Here is an 18,433-nt window from a genome sequence, read left to right as displayed (position 1 = left end):
GCCAAGAGGCAGGTTAGCCGTGTGTGTCCACGGTACTGCCATGCATGTGCTACGTCCGCGTCAGTCAAGTCACGTTTGCGCAGGGAAGACGCAGCCGCTGCACATCCTCAGTTACAAAGCTTGATGGCACGGTGTGCTTTCACCAATTGACGCACGCAAGCGCCTAAGCTAAGCTATGCCGGCTATGCCTAAGCCAACATCAGCCAGCTATGGCAATTGCATGTGAGTCAACTGTAGCCAAATATCTAGACGACGCAACAACGCGGAAACGCATTGACGCGCCTTCTCGTCGGAAGCCTCGTATTGTAGAAATATTAAAGCGTTGTAACTCATGTACTTATTGTAGGAAATGATAGAAGCATACGCAAAAGAGAATGCGTGAGCTCGTTTTCGCTAAGCTGTCATGACGGCGGCTCGGTCGTGGAATGCACTCGAGCACGCCCAGGCGATCTTCTCGCGCTTATTTGTGACGTTTATCGACCTCGAATAAAAATATGGTTCACTTACTCTAAATATAGATGTTTTATTTCTTTCGATCGGTCGGCATTTTACGTGGAAGCGCGTGTTTTGACCATGCGGCAATTGTTATATTTATTTCCGGTGTTGAAGTCACCACTTTCTTGATAACGTGCGGCGCCGTGCGCGCGTGCGTCATCTTTCACACTCCTCAGCTATGACTCGACGGGGCAAACATCCTCCGCATGCTCTGCCAGAGTGCTTTTGTTGCCTTCATTTGTTCTTGCGAACAGGCGCGTGTTTTGTAACCATTATTGTATGTTTTCTTGCGTGAGTGCAAATGAATTATTCCTTATAATTCCCAGGTAGCGATATAATTATTAAGTCAGGTTGAATTATTCGATTATCAGCTGCTGCAGCTGGCTTTTTGCTTGCTTATATATTAATTCCAAATGGTACGAACGTGAGTGGGACGATGACACGCCTAATTAGACAGGTGGGAAAGTCTGCAGTGCCAATTAAAATGTATTCGTACATTCGACACGCCGCGTTTCTCTGCACATGTAGGAAAAAAAAAAGTTCTGACAGCACGTTTCTTTTTTTCTTTCCTTTTTCTCTCGTTCGATTCCTTTCAAGCACACGCTCATTTGTTCTGGTTGAGCGACGGTTTATTGTTGCTTCAAATTGATTGCACGTACTAATATAGACGTGCGATATAAGCGCAGATAGCTTCCTTTCAAAAGTAGTTGTAATCAAGCTTTGGGCGGCCTTATTCGAGTACGTTTAATACAGGCCTGTATTCGTCTTCTTTTTTTTTTAACGTCGGCTTATTGTCGTTTTAATTACGTTTCGAAGAGTCGCTGCATGTACAGCCAAACAGCGCGCACAAAATAAGATGAGCTCCCGCGGTACCGCTTTCCCGCATAGTTCCGGTGTTATGCTGACCAACTCGCTTTGGCGAGCGCCGATGTACGCTTGTTGATTGCTTGTCGACCACCGGCCAAAAACCCAACAGGTATATCACTGTCGCACGTGTAAATCGGTTTTGCTGGCACGTAAACGAATGACAACGCACCGACTGCCGCTCGCATTTGTTTTGGTTGATAAAGAAGTTGCGACCCGGCTTGTAATGAGCAGTCGTGCCTAAAGAGTTGACGAGCAGCAGACGGCTCGAGCGAAACGAGGCCTAACGGCGAGATCGGCGCTTCCTCTCTCCCTCGAACAGCGGCGGACGCGTTCCGTTCTTCGCCCACCTTCAAGCGCGGCACATCACAAAAACATCAGGACTGACGTCACCACCATAACGGGTCTTTAGAACTATGTAATTATAATAGTTGCAAAGCCTTCGCAACTTTACGCCTCAAAACGTAACTTCAAATTGTTACTTTAAAAAGTAACTCACAGATTGTTGCGACATCTAGTGTCAGAAAAGTAAGTTAACATAAATTTAATCTAAATAATATAACGTTAAAATAATGTTTAATATTTTTCTAGGTGGCGCAATAACGGCTAAACTTTTAAAATGTGGGCATAAAATTGTGTTTTATATGGCAGAGTTGTGGAACTGGTATGTCTGAAGAATGACGAAGGTTGCGAGAGCGCGACGGCGCCGCACGATTTTCTTGGACGAAGTGCGCGTCGGTGCGCTGGCAAAGTAAAGGAGCGCGCCCGACGACTGCGGCTTCGCGGACACATTGCGCGTGCGCCGCGGCCGTTTTTCGCGCATTGTGGGATAGCTGGCTTGACCCGCATAATTAGTCCTCGCGAAATCGGCCGTTTCGTGGGGGCCGGGAAACGAAGTAATTCGGTGGCGGTCTTTGCCGATTTCGGGTGAAGCCGCAGGGACGTCCGAGCCGCGCAGCGGACGACGAGCCGGGCGTCGGTATGCGCGGATCGCGGCGCTACGAGGGCCGCTGAGCCCTGCGGGAAGAACCCACCGCCGGCGCGCAGAGAGGCCAACCGAAGAGCTCCGGAGAGAGAGTGAGTACTCCCCGCAGACATGCCAAGCTTTACGGGCACCGTCAAGCTGAAGATATGCGAAGCCGTGGAACTCAAGCCGACAGACTTGACCACACGGCACGCGAATGTGGTCGGCTCGAAGCCTCAACTGATGCTGATAGACCCGTACGTGTCCATCAATGTCGATGATATCCTCATCAGCCGATCCAGCACCAAGCAGCGGACCTTCAAGCCCGTCTGGAACGAGTACTTCACGGCCGAGGTGCACGGCGCCCAGAACCTGGGCTTCACCGTGTTCCACGCGGCGCTGCCTTCGGACGACTTCGTCGCCAACTGCAGCGTCTCCTTCGACGAGCTGGTCAACTCGGCCAAGGAGCAAGGGAGCAACGAGAACGACATTTGGGTGAGCGCCATTCCGGGGCTCTTTTCAATCGCTCTCCTCCCCTCCCACCCCCCACTGGCCGCGCGGCCGCTCCGATCCCCGGCGCCGGCGGATAAATCGGGAAACGTTCGGAACGCCCATTCACCGCTGCGATGTCCACCCGCACCATGGTGTGGCCGGTCGCGCGATACGCGTGTGTGTGTGTGTGCACTGCGATATCGGCCGCCGCGCTACGGTGTGGAGTGCGGCCGCGGTACGTGCGCGACCGGCTCGCGGCGGCCGGCGCTCACCGCCACACGGACCCAAAATCGCGAGATTATTGTTTACCTTTGCGACGTCGAGCGTCTCAAGGTCTCTCCCGTGCTCGCGGGCGGCGGGTTCTTGTGAAATCGGCGTCCGCCCTTCCTCCCCCCTTTTCTGCCCCGTGTTTATGTGCTCCTCGCACAAGGCATGTTAGAAGACCGGGGGCTGTGCTGCGACGGGCGGCCGCAATTAAGAGCGCGCTGTCGGCCGACGCTCAGCCGAGCGTGGTTGATTGCGGTCAATTTGTCGGGTGCGCGACGGAGCACGAAAGATCTCGCGCTGCCATTGTCTCCGGGCGATGGCGTGTGACCGATATCCCGTGCTGCGCCGCCACCTCGTAGTAATTCGAGCCGTAGTCCGTGTACTACACCGGCGGCGTCAAGTGTGCATGCGCGGCCTGCTTCTTCGAAGGAAGGCTTTCGCGTGTCGCGCAAGGACCGCGTCGCCCATTCGTGGTTTCGCTTTTACACGCCATGTGCATACACGTGACGCAGTTCATATGCTTCTGGTGGTGCACAACTGGCAGGCCATGTGTCTTAAAAAGCCATTTCATTCTAGTACTGTATTAAATTTCTGTGAACATGTGTGGACGTATGACCAGATCTATTCGTGTGCTACGCACCATTCACTGGCCAATGTGACAGGCACAAAATAGTTGCAAAAGCTGAGTTAGGGCATTTCTAAGCGATGAGCATAACGTATAGATGCAGTACACCTACAGTGAGACCCTTAAAGATGACATTAAGCATTGTGCTCCCCTAGAGGAATGGGTTTTGTGAAGCAGTGAATTGGGCTCCGAGGCTGAGCGGGTAAAAAAATTGTGAAGGCCATATCTGCCCATACACAGCATTACTTTTCCAGCTTGTACGCTGCTGTTATATCAAGCTTGCTTCAAATGCAGCTAGAGTAAGAGTGCTTGTGGCAAATACATTCAAGTGAGTGTGGATGCATGTTCATAACAGCTAAAGTGGCTGTCAGTTAAGAGAGCACATATTGCAGCACGTTCTGCTTATCACCATGCATGCAATATAGCTTGCAACAAGATAGCAGTTGAGCAGTCTAATATTTTTCTTGTATATGTGTATATGCCTTTCTACAGCTCACTGAAGCTGTAAATCCAGCAAGGCCAGTTATATTTGCTTCTACTGTGTTTACTCATGTGCTGACCATCCCTGCGTCTTTAAATTGAGTCTTGAAAGCAGTGGTGGTTCACTTGCTAAAGCCTCTTTGACCATTTCCCTCCTGAAACAACACGAGATTGGAAGGAAAGGATTAATTTAGCTACTTCAGCATATAATAAATCTGGTGCATTGTATGGGTTCATGGCCATGAATGTTCATGCTTATTCTAGCCTTCATATAAGGCTCAGTAAAAATGGGAGACATTTCTAGAACATTTCGGCCATCTGTACATACATTACTTAAGGGTTCCCAGCCCATTAAAGAAAGAAACGGCAAAATTGTGACCAAAAAGTTGCACTGGATTAAATGTTCAGCACAATCTCTTCTCTGCAGAACTTAATCAGTACATAGATTCTTAAGCTTCCTAGCACCTCAGAAAGAAATTTTTATGACTTATCATTGAGGCTGTGCCTTGCTGCGGCTATTCCCTAAAAATCTGCAAAATTCCATTCTGTTTATTTTCCTGGTTTGAAAAAAGGATGTCAATGACAATATGCTGTATTGCAGGTGAAAACAATAAGAGTTCTTTGAAACAGCAATTTTCTTACCAGTATTATGAGCACAGTGTCATGCAAAGCGCATATTTAGAGCTTTTTCGCTGCTTACCTCTTAGAAACTCCTCTATTTGAAGAGCAATGTGTAGTAGTAATTGTCACCCACTGTAGTAGATTTCTGAATATTTCCCGTCATTGGAATTTGTTTACTTGTGCATAAAGTGGCATCATACGACCTTTGTGGCTGACCTCTGATAGACATGGATTTCCTCTGCCACTGACAACTTTATTGTAGTAACATCAGTAACACATGTTTCATCAACAGTGGTGTTCCAGTGCACAATCTTCTGACAAGCTTTTCTCAGATTTTTTCAAAATCAACTTCAAAATGTCCACTGCACACCACATTGTGTCAGCATCAAGTTATTTCAGCGCCCAGTTATGGTAGTGGCCTCTAGCCTCGGTTTTTCAACAAATTCTAATACCAAGCACTCCCTGGATACGTTTGCTGTCGCGTCAAGTTACATTCAGTGCTGTTCCAGTGACATGGTATCAACATTTTTTTTTTTAGATTAGTGCCGGATAGGGCCTGTTAACCTTGCATCATTTTTTTTTACCTGAACTTATCAGTTTATAGATTTTTCATGCTATTTGTTTAATGTAGACTATGAAAGGCACTTGTCGCTAGATGGTCTTGTCTTTGAATGATAGATCACTTTCATAATTTTTTTCCATTGAAAGGAGGAATACAGAACAGCCTGAAGTCATGAGCAGTAATCAAAACGTTGGCTCCAGCATGAGACATGATTATGGTGATAGTGGTGATGATGGTAACTTGCTACTTACCCACTCAGCTTGATTGGCTAAGAGTTAGGTGGATTTCATAAATGTATGAGAAGGATGAATTTAAAGATATATAATAATTATAAATAAAAGATAATTCAAGTAGGGTAGAGAGATCTTTTTCTTTAGCAGTCATTCTATATGAACAATAACAGACACCTAAAGAGAGAGAGAAAAAAAGAGAAACTATATTTTGCTACCTAAAAGAAAGGACAAGCGAAGGAATAAATGCCCAACAAGATTAGTAAGGAAATTAATGAGATTCATGAAGGAATTTCTCTACGACAATGCATATATCCTGTAGGAGTGTCCCAGCACAGAAGCCCCAAAAGAAACTGAAACAGTCAATGACAGGTTAAGCTGTTGCAGTGCAATTTGCAAAGTCATTTTCCTCTGGAAGGGCAAACAGCAATAGTCGAGTAAGCAGTGATTATTGATTGTAATTTGTTGTGAAAGGGGTACAATAAAGAAATAACCAGACCAGATCGGTACATGTATAAATTTAGGGCTGGGACTCATCATCACAGTCTTGCTCATATAATTTCAAACTTGCGTGTTTTACAAACTTTCCTGTTCCAAAATGATTGTAAGGGCTGGAATTTAGTAGAGGATGCCTCGTTCGACCACTGTTCATCAATCAGTTGATCAATTTCAGTATTAGGTACATGGGGTGGGTACAGAAAAAAGCCAGCCATCAGACTTCAAGCCTCCATCTTCCTGTGAACATCTTGTCTTGTTTGGATAACAGCCTGGAGTGCAAAGGGCAAGAATTCAAAATTTGCTGATGCAGCTGTGTGCACTGTTGCAGAACATGAAACATTAACCGAAACGTTGCCATAAAAAGAAAAGAAAGAAAGGAGAGAGAGAAATAACTTCTTTTTCCTGAATGCTGTAAAGGTATGTTCTCAAAATTTGTGGAAATGAGCAGTGGCTAAAACGTTTATTTTTTAAAGGTGTGTCATCTCGTATATTTTTTGTAGCGATGCCGCAGAAAGAAAACTACGAACACCAGAAATAAAATTTACTGCTGCCATGCAGCTGTAAAAGTACTGCTGCCATCCTGTGAATGTATGATCACGTTTTTTTAGCATGGTCGAGCTATTTTTAGGAGGAGCTATGTAGCAGAAGCTTGCATCATGAAGTAGCTTTTGCACAGACATATTTTAAGAGCTGCAGTCTTTAGAAATAAAAGTAATAAAAGGAAGCTTTAGAGAGCATTTCATTCTATAGAATTTCTTGACAGAATTGTCAATTTCCAGAGCAAAAAAAAAGATGTCCAAAGAAACTCACAAAAGTATGGCATTTAACAGTGCATGTGAGTCAATTTATACAGCTAGTGACGCTTTCTTCTTTTTCACTGTTGTGAAAGCAGGCAAAGGGTGCAACAGTGCAGTCGACCTCTATTTGCATTAGTTTGTATTTGTGCAGATAGTGTTTTCAGCCTTAATGACTCAATTCAGTTGTAAGGCGTGTGTTGGGTCCACAACATAACGACAATAAAAAAAAAATGTTTCATTTGGCAGATTGACCTCGAACCCGGAGGCAAGATCCATGTGGTCATTGAACTCATCTCGGGTAAGTCACAAAATAATTTAATGTTTTGCTGTTGCCCTTCTTTATCCTTCTTGTTACTGCTTTTCTTAAAGTGGTAGGTTATTCAAGGAGTTCCTACAGCAATCTAATGTGAAAAAGTCAGCAACATAGTGTGTTTGTTGCCAATGTTTCCAAGTCCAACAAATACATTATATATATATCAGCACATTGGGAAAATTACGGAACCAACTAATGCATGCAAGAATCTCTTTAAACACTGTCTCATCATCTTGTGCTGCTCAATAATGACATGCTTATGAGCTATTCTTACTGTAATTACGTGAAATTTTTAACCCTTTAAAGACGATACATATATATACACAGAAAGAATGTTTATTTTATATCTAAATGTGGAAAACACATCAAGAGTAAGCATAATCAACAAAAAGAAAGAACATGTTATGGAAACCTTTTCGGCAGCAAGGGGAAGGCCCCAGGCAGGAAACTGGAAGTGGGCTACGCCCCAGGCCACCTAAGGCTTCGTCTTCAATTTGTAGAGATGGCACTCATCGTATGTGAACCGTGGGTGTATACATTTCATTTGCTTTACATCTCATGTGTGACACCACTGCCCCTTGCATCGGCATGTCTCTCCTGACTTGACTTCTTCCTCATCCAGTGTTCCCGTTATAAACCAACAAATGACACTTGTTGCCTGTCATTCAGTGTTGGTCGAAGTCATTTAGCCGGCACCTTCATACTCAATACCGAAACTCTGCAAGAATTTTCTTTTTCTGGTATGTTGCCTGTGGGCAACAGTCGTCAATAAAAGGTTAAATTCTCATGGCCTTTCTAAGGTTGATGTGGGAAACTTGTGAAAGGCATATTGAATTGACTGCATACTGGAATGTTTTAGTAGTGTTATCAAACACATCTAGACTAATCACGAAAAAGTGTAAAACATTGAAAAAAACTACTTTCAGGGTGCTTACAGCTGTGTTGACTTATCCAGGATGATGTGTTGTTGCACTGTATGTTGGAATAACAGTGATTAAAATACAATTGGTAGCAAGTCCATCATAGTGGATTTGCAACATCAACAGAGATACCGCTGATGACTATAGGTTTTCTGATAGTTTTGTTTGTACACATTATTACGTTTAAAAAGAATTATATAAAAGAAAGGTTTGTCAATTCGCACTTCATTGTGTAAGCCGCTCTTTCTGCTGTCAAGTCTGACAGTTCTGTCACGGAAATTACAACACGCTTAAACTGTACGGATGTCATACCTGTCACTGCGTTTTTGTACAAGCAATTCATGGCTTACGACATCGCGTAGAGCATGCATGACTTCCGGAAACTGAAACAGCTGGTTGGAATACAAAAACTCTATAAATTTAAAAGAACATTTGCTTCTGTTCAAGGAAAATGTACTTCTGGCGCTCCTTGGCCCTTGCGCCATAAAACCCCATTAATCATCAAGAAAAATATAGTATAATCTGCAATTTGAAGGAATGTTTCTGCTAAACCGAATGTTTCAGAGTTAATTCTGAACCTTGCCTCTGTATTTTCATAGAAGTGCCATGCAAAAAGGCCTGTTGAGAGAGATCTTTATGTTTAAGGAAACCCAAATGGCCACAATTTATTTGAAGCATTCCTTTGCAGTGCCCCATAGCCTGGATATGGTATTGGAACATAAAACCAAACAAGACCCATTCAATTCAATCAATAATTCATTTAATCAATCACTGTTAATGGGAGCATTGAGCATGGTTCTTTGCTCACTGCTACATGAGTTTAGTCATAACATTTAATGTACTTCTATTCGGTGTTGTCCTTGGTAGCAATAGCTAAGTTAGCAATGTTATTTCTTACAGCTGAATTTCATTATACCAAACAAGGATATAACAAATAATCGAATGTAACGAAATCAATATAAAATTTGGTTGGTCATGCTTTATTTCAGTGGATCGAGTTATTCTCCTCCTATAATTAAATAAAAAATGCGGGACCTGACATGGTCTTGGTTCTAGCAAAGCAAATTTTTGTTTGTGCTTGTGTCAAAATATATATTCTGGTAGCAAAGATGTTACATGCAGTCAACAGCTGGTTTTTTAGATGCCTGTTTTTTTTTTTTTACATGCAGAATTCCTGCAGCACTGCCACCTAAACTTAACACCATTGTATAACAGCAATAACTGAAATTTCAGATGTTGCATGGCGTTTCAGACATGAACCACGCATACGATGCTGCAAACGTGGCAGCCACAAACAAAGTTGCGCCGTGTCAATAGGCACAAAACTGCTACTTTGGTTGTGGACTCCTGGCAAGCAGCACTGGTTAGGGCTAGTGGCCTAAGCAATGTGGTCTGTGGAGTGGTTGCTCGCTAGCTGTTGTGGGAAGCTTGCCACCAATATGTTCGCACTTGTGGACATTATTAGAGACCGAGTGCGAGACCAGACGCATGGGCCAGACTGACGGCTGAAGTAAGGAGTACCTATCCACATGTGGTCCCTTCTGTGCAAGAAAAGGAAAAGCCGGTCGGTGACATGTGCATATCAGCCAGTGGCTTGAACTGCAGTGAGCAAGCCAGCATGTTGATTCCGTGCAATAACACTGATTGCATGGTTGCATAACCAAGGGGGCGCAGAGCGCGTGTACGTCAGTTATTGTTATTCCCGTGCCGTTTATCGGCATACTAGTTTTAACATGCAGATCCATTTGGATTTATGATGGCTAGGACCAGGATAAAAGGGCCATGTAGAAGCGTGATACAAAAGCAAAGTATGGTGCTTGCACCTGCATAATGGCCATAAAGCACTTTAATTGCCCTTTAATGAGTTTGCTTTTCGAGTATGGAAGTATGCCAACTGTTACACATTTCAGAACGAACATCTAGGTTGTCCTTCAGCATTTATGCCATAACATGGTCTCCTCTGTCTTTTGGCTTTCCTTTCTCCTGTATTTCGTTTCATACTTAGCAGGCAATACTTCGCAACCTACACAAGTAGTGCAGTCATAGGTGTCACACTGTGCGTATTTCACAGTGCAGTTGCTTTTGATCTATGACTCTTTCTACGAACCATTTACATGGTGCATTAAAGCTACAACTTGTGGACATAAGGTTACATCAAATTACATATTTTGTGCACCTTCAAGCTTCCAGTACGCGGCGTACCATCTTTCTTCTGCGAGCTCCACCGTTTACAGAAACATGTCACTGCCCTCATTCGGTTGTAGATATGTTCAGATGGGTGCCTTTCATATAATAAATACGTCATAGTTTGTGACTAATATGTGACACTTAATGCTACATTGAATTAGGTGATGCATTCCTATATATTTCCTTCATATATGATGCACTATCTTTGTGCCGCAAACGTGAGCAGCGATAGAAGTCACCCTAGACTTTGTAGTGTTCTCTTCTGTGTGTGAAATGGAGTTATAGTAATTTATAAAGCTTATCACATGAGTGCAAGAGTTTTGTGGTGAGCTGGTGTTAAGTAGTCTTAGTCCACTGAAAGGTTGGCTTAAAGGTGCAAATGCTGCTATATGCATGGGTGTATTTGTGTGTCTGTCTATGTAAGCGTTGTGTTTCTGGAGTATGGTCTGTCCTTTCAAGACTGTTGGCATTTCCATGTTTGAGCGCCACAGAAGTTTGGCTGAATCACAGTAATAAAGTCATTTGGGGTGTATGTACTACAGTTGTGACTGCAGCACGTTTGTCCCCAATAAAGGAGCAGCACAAGGGTAATCACACATTGTGCGAAGCTTGGGTGGTTCTTGTACCATAGAAAGAACTCTCATGCCTTGATTGAGCAGTAAGGTAAAACTAGTAAGCTTTCATTTGTCTTGTAAAAACGTCATAGAAAAATAGCCCTCCTACCTCCCTGCCCCTTTTTCCTCATCCAGATTAATATTAAAAAACATGCTAAGTATCTAAAGAACAAAAAAAGAATATAAATTCTCAATGTTATGTGGCCATCATGGGGTGACTTTATTTCTCATCCAGCCCTATAACAGTTCGTGAAAAAGGAAAATTCTTTTCGGTTGATTCTATTTCTTTTCATGACCCACTATTCACAGCCAGCTGGTACCTGTGATAACATGGGCAGACTGCTGCTTGGATAACTGACCAAGCATGAGAAGGAATAGCATTGCAATGTAACCATTATGTTATCCCAGCCTAAGTTTCAGTTGACTGTGCGCTGCTGGTTGCACCAGTCTGGAAAGAGTCCTCAAGCAGTGGTATAGTACTTTCACCCAGTTGCTACTTCCATGTGAAAGTCTACATTGTGAAACGGGGGCCATTGACTGTTGTGCAGCGGAGAATGTGGTGGCGGAGAAGCCGCGCGAGTTCAAGCAGCGGCAGGGCCTCAACCGGCGCCGTGGGGCCATGCGGCGTCGGGTGCACCAGGTCAACGGCCACAAGTTCATGGCCACCATCCTGAGGCAACCCACCTTCTGCTCTCACTGCCGTGAGTTCATCTGGTGAGTTGGGTGTTGAACTTGGAAAAATAGCTGTTGTCTGCTATTAGTACTTGCCCCTGGTAGGTAGGAGGAAGACGAGCATGTTGCAAGGGAACGAGGTTTAAGACAATGTGCAATAAAGAAGAGATAAAAATGACAGTCTGAACCACTCATTTTTACACTTGAAGGCCTTCATTGGCCCCTGCGACGAAGCTTGTTCCAGTTCGGTACAGGGCTCTAACCTTCTCATGGGACTGAAAAGACACAGTGGTGCTTGATACTTTTGTTTGGTGAATGTGTCATGGAGGTGTGATAAAAATGGCCTGTGCATGGAGCAAGAAGTGAATGCAATGGTGGAGAATCGGCGCGAGTTCAAGCAGCGGGTGTATAAAGTTTTCAAAGGGAAAGCTGTGATCCACCTGGAAGACCACAGAAAAATTGTATGTATTTAGGAGGGGCTGTTGCTGGGCAAGGAGGTGCAGTTTTCTGTACATACTTTTCAGTGTGTGAAGCAAACAACACACAGAGGATGGGAAACACACAGGCACTTGTGTGTGTGTCCAGCTGGTCGTATGTTGTTTGATTCACACCATTGGTAAGAATTATATGGGTTTATCGCAAACAAAGCTTCATGGTTGCAGAAAAATTCATCCTTGTCTGGATGCGTAAACTGGCATTATCACCTGTCTGGACCCACAGCACGGTGGTTTTGTCATTCCACAGCTAAGCCCTAGGGCACGGGATTAAGTCCTAGCCACGGCCGCAGCAGCATTTTGATCAGGGTGAAATGCACAAATATCTCTGTACCGTGCATTAAATGCACTTTAAAGAACCTCAAGTGGTCACAATCTAGAGTCGCCCTACTACAGCGTGCCTCATAATCCTAGTATAGTTTTGGCACATAAAACTCCATAATATAATTAAAAAAAAAAGTATTTTGTCACTTGTCTGGGGCAATTGTTTCTTCAGCTGAGCTAGCCAGGCAGCCGCAAGGTGGCAGGGCAAAAACAAATGAATCTTCAAGTTAACTCGGACTAATAGAGCATTGAATAATAATAAAAAAAAGTAAGCTCTGTGAAAAATCCGCAAGGTTTAGGAAATTTTTAAAAAGTAAAGTTGTCATCCGTTTTCAGCCGATCTGGTTTGGCTTTGACTCTTGAGAAGCCGTCCCCCTTTGCCGATTTCTGCAGAACTCGTTTGCTTGTGGAGAAACTGCATCAGATTCAAGCACGTGCAGGTATCCAGATAAAAGACAAATGTTAGGAATAGCACCATGATGTGATTGAGGATGAAATTAAAAGTGTGAACACTGAATTTCACTTAATTATTTATTTACTTATTTACTTATTTATTTATCCCCACTGTAAACTAGTTGCTTCAAGATATTGAAGTTTCACATTACTTGCAACTTTGGCAAAATATTGAAGGGTAATAAAAATGATGTCTTAATCGAACCATGCCAATAAAAACGATTCATTAAGAACCTAAACACTTGGTTGGCTAACGCATTTATGTGTTGCCCAAGTGTTTTGTGAGCTTGCTCTTCAACGTTAGAGTGATTAATAGTTTCTTTCCTTACTTCTCCTTTTAGGGGCCTAGGCAAGCAAGGGTACCAATGTCAAGGTAAGTGTGGCTTCACATTTAGGAAGATTTCATCTTCTTCGTTACTATTTTGAAAGTGGCAATCTGTAGAAATGTTTTTGATTAGCATGAAGGAAATGATATGGGCCATGTGGTGACAGGCACCTTTAGTTGTAACTGCAAGTCAGCCTAGACCATGCTTGCTTCGTTAATAACATTTCCTCTAAAGTAAGTAATTTATCTCCTCTAAAGCAATGTATGCTTGTTACATATATTTTTTTAGGAAATAAAAATTGGAAATAGTACTATGTTTCCCCCTTGTACAGGTGAATGTTTGCATAATTTCTACAAAGGGATGATTTACATGTATTCTTGGAACAGTTATTGGACTTTAGAGAGGAACTGAGGCCATGTTTCCGAGCGGCCCATTCCATTTTCTGTTCATTTTGCTCCCCGTCAAAGGCTTGGGCTCTACTTGTATGCTGCTGTACCATGTGCTGAGAGGCCAATACCAGCTATAAAAGCGATAAGCCAGCTTTAGAGCTACACCACTGCCATTGATGATGGATGAAAAGAATGGAAAACGAAATTAGTTGTTACGAACTACGGCCCCTGGCTTGGCTTTCTGGAGCCTTCATGTCGAAGAAAATGTCCTGCACCCAGAAGCTCCAGCCATCTTTTCAGTGCCAGGTGTACACCTATCTTTATTGTTGTGGGTGTTGCTTTTACAATTGCCAGATGCAGTATAAGTAACCGCTTCTTTTTCTGTCATCTCTTTTTGTTCTGCTGTTTGATGCTCTTGCATCAAGTCGCTTGCTACCATCGCTTCAGTACATGTTGAGCGGCAAGAGTAACCGCCAACATGCCTGGTGACTGTTTGTTCTCCATGCAGTTTGCACGTGTGTAGTTCACAAGCGATGCCATGAGTTCGTGGTTACCAAATGTCCCGGCATGAAAGACAGCACCAACGATGAGGTAAGTTAGATGTAAAGTTTGTGCATCAAACTTTGAAATGACCTTTTTGCCTCTAACGTTAGCAACACCAAACATCAGCGATTCTTTTCCACATAGTAGCATTTGCTATATACTGGGTCATCTTGTCTCTCAGATGCAACATCATAATATACAGTCTGACATGACATTAGCATTTATTCTAACACAAAATGGGAAATTTTTTATAAATAATTTTAACTAGAGTCACTCGAACAGGTACCATTTGTAGTCCTTTCCTTTCTGTAGTCTCCTGTGTTTGTATATAATTCTGTGCTCATTTCTTCTTACCAGCATATCTGTGTTTTATTTTCGTTTTGTGCACCATGCTAAAGGTGCTAAGCTGTTAATGGTCACTCGTACCAATAACGCATGGAGATTAAAGTATGTTGTGAACATGCATTTTGTTTAACTATATTCACTGTACTGGCAAAGTGGTGTGTTTTCTGTACGGTACATGTTTGTTGCTTTCCACGAACTCTGCAGCTGGCAGCGGGCAGCCGGTTCAACATCAACATCCCACATCGGTTTGTCGTCCACAACTACAAGCGACCAACCTTCTGCGACCACTGTGGTTCCATGCTGTATGGACTGTTTCGACAGGGCCTCCAGTGTGAAGGTAGGTCACTGTTCCATTACACATATCACATTAGGCCTGAAATAATTGTACACTTAAATATGCTAGCCATATTGGCAGGGTGTTTGTTAGGATCCCACTTCCAACACCATGTATGCTGCATTGTTGCTGGAGGGAGTTGAACACGGGAACAGCTAAGCAGTGTCGCCATAATTTTTTGTTGTGTGTCGTTAAAGTGAGACAGAAAAGTCAGTAAATTTCAGCTATGTTACCTTGCAGAGATGCTGAAATTATTGCTGGAGCTTTTGAGTAAATTTAAGTAACGTAGACATTTTGGAACACATTCCAAAATTCCATTTCACTGTGTGACATACGGATGTCACACAGTAAAATTTTGATCACGATCAAGCCTATCCGGATTGAATTTCTCAGTCGCGATTGGTTCCTTTGTGCAAGCTGCGCGAGGGAGCCAATCGTAATTCAGAATTTCGATTCGGATCGGGCATGATCACGATCGAAAATGGCCTTGTGACACAGGTATATTATAAGCTACAGTAGCATAAACCATATACCGAAAAGTCTCGCGTTTCTTTAGGATCTGTGTCAGTTAGGAATAAAGAATGTACTTACCAGGAGTGTGTTGTCGGCTTTTACTTTAGTAATGTGCTTACATAACAATGGGCAATGACAGCTGAAATTCAGCATTTACCTTCATATTGTTAGGTTACAAATGCAGCACAGTCCAAAAGATCCCAAGTAATCTTATCTTCCTAACAAGCAAAACCACATGGTTCACGTTATCCCTGCGTGTTTTCTGTGTCTCAGTGCTCTTCAAAGGAGAGCTACATTCAGCAACACGCACGATAATAACACGGTGATAACAATTACATGACCTTTATGCATGTTAACTTTCGTGCTTTTGCTCTTTGATCTACCCGAAAGCTTTGTGCAGTATTGATTTGTTCAAAAGCCATGAGATTTGCGAGAATGAGCCCAGGTTCTCTAGTACCTGCGCTAGTTTACAGTCAGTCTGTATTATTATTCACCAGCTGCATTCTAAATCTCAACATAACATTTAGTGCAATAAGTTCTGATAAATTTATTTACTTTACCTCTTGTTAGTGTTCACCAATTGAACATATTTGGTGAAAGTGCAGAACCGGGTTTGTTAAGACCCATTCATTTTGGTTTCGTAAAGAATTTAAAAAAAATTCATTTCGCTAGTGCACTGTGAATCCCGGGAAGTCCACTGTGCTGTGAAGCAGTGTGAAGACCACCTATGTGAAGGCAATTGTTCTTTCATCATGGCCACAGAGCCTATGGACGCATCGTAGTGCCAATTTTGGCGCCACCTGCATGTTGCTTTTGAATAATTAGGTGTGTTCCAGAAGGCCATCTCCGAAGCAACTTTCCTAACTTCAGAGTCGCTAAAATGTTGCTAATTGTTCTGTCAAGTTACTAAAATAAGTCGCCGGTCACTAAATAGAAAATTGTGTCACTAAGCACAAAAAAGTCACTAAATCTAGCAACAAAATTGCTACAATGGCAACACTGCAGCCGAGTCGAGAACAGAAGTGGAGCTGTCTTTACTCAAGATGTATAGATTCAGGATGCATCACATAGGTGATGTGGCGTGAGCTGTTGGTAAAGTCGAAAGACCATGCAAAGATGTAGTAATTTCTGTGGCTTGAAAAGGTCAATTATTAACAGAGTAAATGAGAGCTGAACTTTTTTGCTCAAATTTATTTCTTACCTTGTTGACACTGGTGATAGCATTAGTCTGATGTCTAGGATTCCAACATATTTCTTGTGTATCCCAGCTTTCTTTAGCATAGAAAACAGCTGACAAAAGTTGCTTTGTTGAGCCTGCCTTCTTTAGTACAATGTGATCCTTTTTAATTAGTACTTTACAGTTAATTACTACCAAGTAGATGCACTCAAAACTTATGTGACTATATGGGGAGGAGGTGTTGGAATTCTAAGATAGCTTGCCACCTGTAGTTTGTTTTTTCATCTCTTCCAACTCGCCAAGCATTGTCTACGAATCAAGCTTACTTGGATATCTTTCCCTCGTGTCTTTTTATATGCTGCTACAGCTTTGGGCAGTGTACTTTTCGTATGAAGCATTTCTCGAGCCTGTCTATACTGCACAATGCTTTGCGTCAAGTCTATTATACCTTTGTCCATTGCACACAACTTGCTGTGGTGTCTCAATGTCTACAGCATGCTGCTGACGAGCACAAGGTTACGGATTTGATTTCAAGCCATGGCCACTGCATTCTGAGGCAGGGGGTATGCAAAAGCAGTCATTTATCTAGATTTAGGTGCACATTAAAGAACAACAGGTAGTCTGAATTAATCCTGAGCCCTCCACTACTGCACTTCTCACAGACCCAGGGTTAATTTCGGACTTCGGGCCCTGCGAATCACTCAATACATTATACTAGAGTCACTGTAGTCACCACACTGAGGGTGTACAGCTGGACTGCATGAAACCACATACACCAGTTCATAGAGTACACTTTTAGATGAGTCTGCCATGAAACTTGAAGCTATGACCTGGCATTGTTGGCTTATGAGAACTCGGCAGCTTTATTTGATAAGACAGGCAATGCAAGAGTTCATAATGCCAAGGCTTGCAAATGGCACCAAAGGTCACAAAGGACAAGCAAGGAGACATCAAGACAATCGTGAGGCGCTTCCTTGCTCTAAAAGCGCCTCTTTGCTCGTCCTTCGTGTTCTTTGGTGGCGTTGCTAAGCCACGATGAGCCATCTAGCCTAACACTATATTTTTACCTGTTTCATGATGCAAAGTGTACTGAATGTTACCGTGTGTTGTTAGAGTGAGTCTGTTTAAGTAGACAGAAAAGTTTCTTGATGTTCGTTGTGGCGAATGTTCTTTCTTAATTTGCTGCAGCATGCAACATGAATGTACACAAGCGCTGCCAGAAGAATGTTGCCAACAACTGCGGCATCAACCCGAAGCAAATGGCCGAGATCCTCAGCGCCATGGGTATCTCCGGTGACAAGCTTACCAAACGCAAGAAGAAGGTGAGCGGACCGCATGCCAATAACTCACCTTTTTCTTTTGTCTGTTTAATTGTATCGTTTTTGTTTCTTATACTTTGTATTTGCTATGGAAGGTCACAATTCAACCACAAGTTCGTCCTCCGAAGTCAGCAAAAAATGTTGTCTAGGCCCTGCCCTTATGTGCCCTTGAGTTCCAAAGGAACCTTGTCTTTGAAAAGGATGTTATTCAGTTGTCATTCAATAATAATGGCCGACTTCTCTCAGCCACTCTTTGCCCGAATTTTTTACATCGCTGAGTTGTTGCAGGAATGCGAAGAAACTGTCCCCACTTACCCTTCACTTTATGTTATCAACTGAGAAGCCTAGCGTCTATGTTTTCTAATTTAACATTGATATTGTCACGTGGTGGTGACGGCGAAGAAAGAAGCAGTACGGTGGAATACAAAACTAGCTTTTATTGGGCGAACCTGTGCCCACAAAACAGGCTACACTTATAGCACAACGAAAGCGGCGAACACAGTCGGCGATCGTCGAAAATCTGATCTGCGGGTCAAGCGCGTCGGCTTTTATACAGCAATCATCGAATGTTCCAGATTAAACGTTGGGACCCGCATGCCTTCTAAAATGTTCTAC

At 43.1% G+C, this 18,433-nt stretch overlaps 1 protein-coding gene across 2 annotated transcripts in view; it reads left to right on the top strand.

Moving 5' to 3' along the window:
* Window positions 1–2,071: 2,071 nt before the first annotated feature.
* Window positions 2,072–18,433, top strand: part of Pkc98E (Protein kinase C) — a 40,293-nt gene continuing 23,931 nt past the window's right edge. Inside the window, exons 1-7 of one of the 2 annotated variants that reach the window (XM_065435089.1) lie at window positions 2,072–2,818; window positions 7,142–7,193; window positions 11,478–11,643; window positions 13,214–13,245; window positions 14,096–14,178; window positions 14,680–14,812; window positions 17,688–17,821. In XM_065435089.1, the coding sequence (XP_065291161.1) occupies window positions 2,456–2,818; window positions 7,142–7,193; window positions 11,478–11,643; window positions 13,214–13,245; window positions 14,096–14,178; window positions 14,680–14,812; window positions 17,688–17,821 (963 nt within the window). In that variant the 5' untranslated portion in view covers window positions 2,072–2,455. The remainder of the gene's footprint in view (window positions 2,819–7,141; window positions 7,194–11,477; window positions 11,644–13,213; window positions 13,246–14,095; window positions 14,179–14,679; window positions 14,813–17,687; window positions 17,822–18,433) is intronic. The other variant, XM_065435088.1, reaches the window with a different exon arrangement.

This window comes from Dermacentor albipictus, chromosome 7, assembly GCF_038994185.2.
Source record: "Dermacentor albipictus isolate Rhodes 1998 colony chromosome 7, USDA_Dalb.pri_finalv2, whole genome shotgun sequence".
NCBI lineage: Eukaryota > Metazoa > Arthropoda > Arachnida > Ixodida > Ixodidae > Dermacentor > Dermacentor albipictus.
The sequence above is the reverse complement of the archived record's forward strand: the minus strand, read 5'-3'. Positions and strand labels throughout refer to the sequence as shown.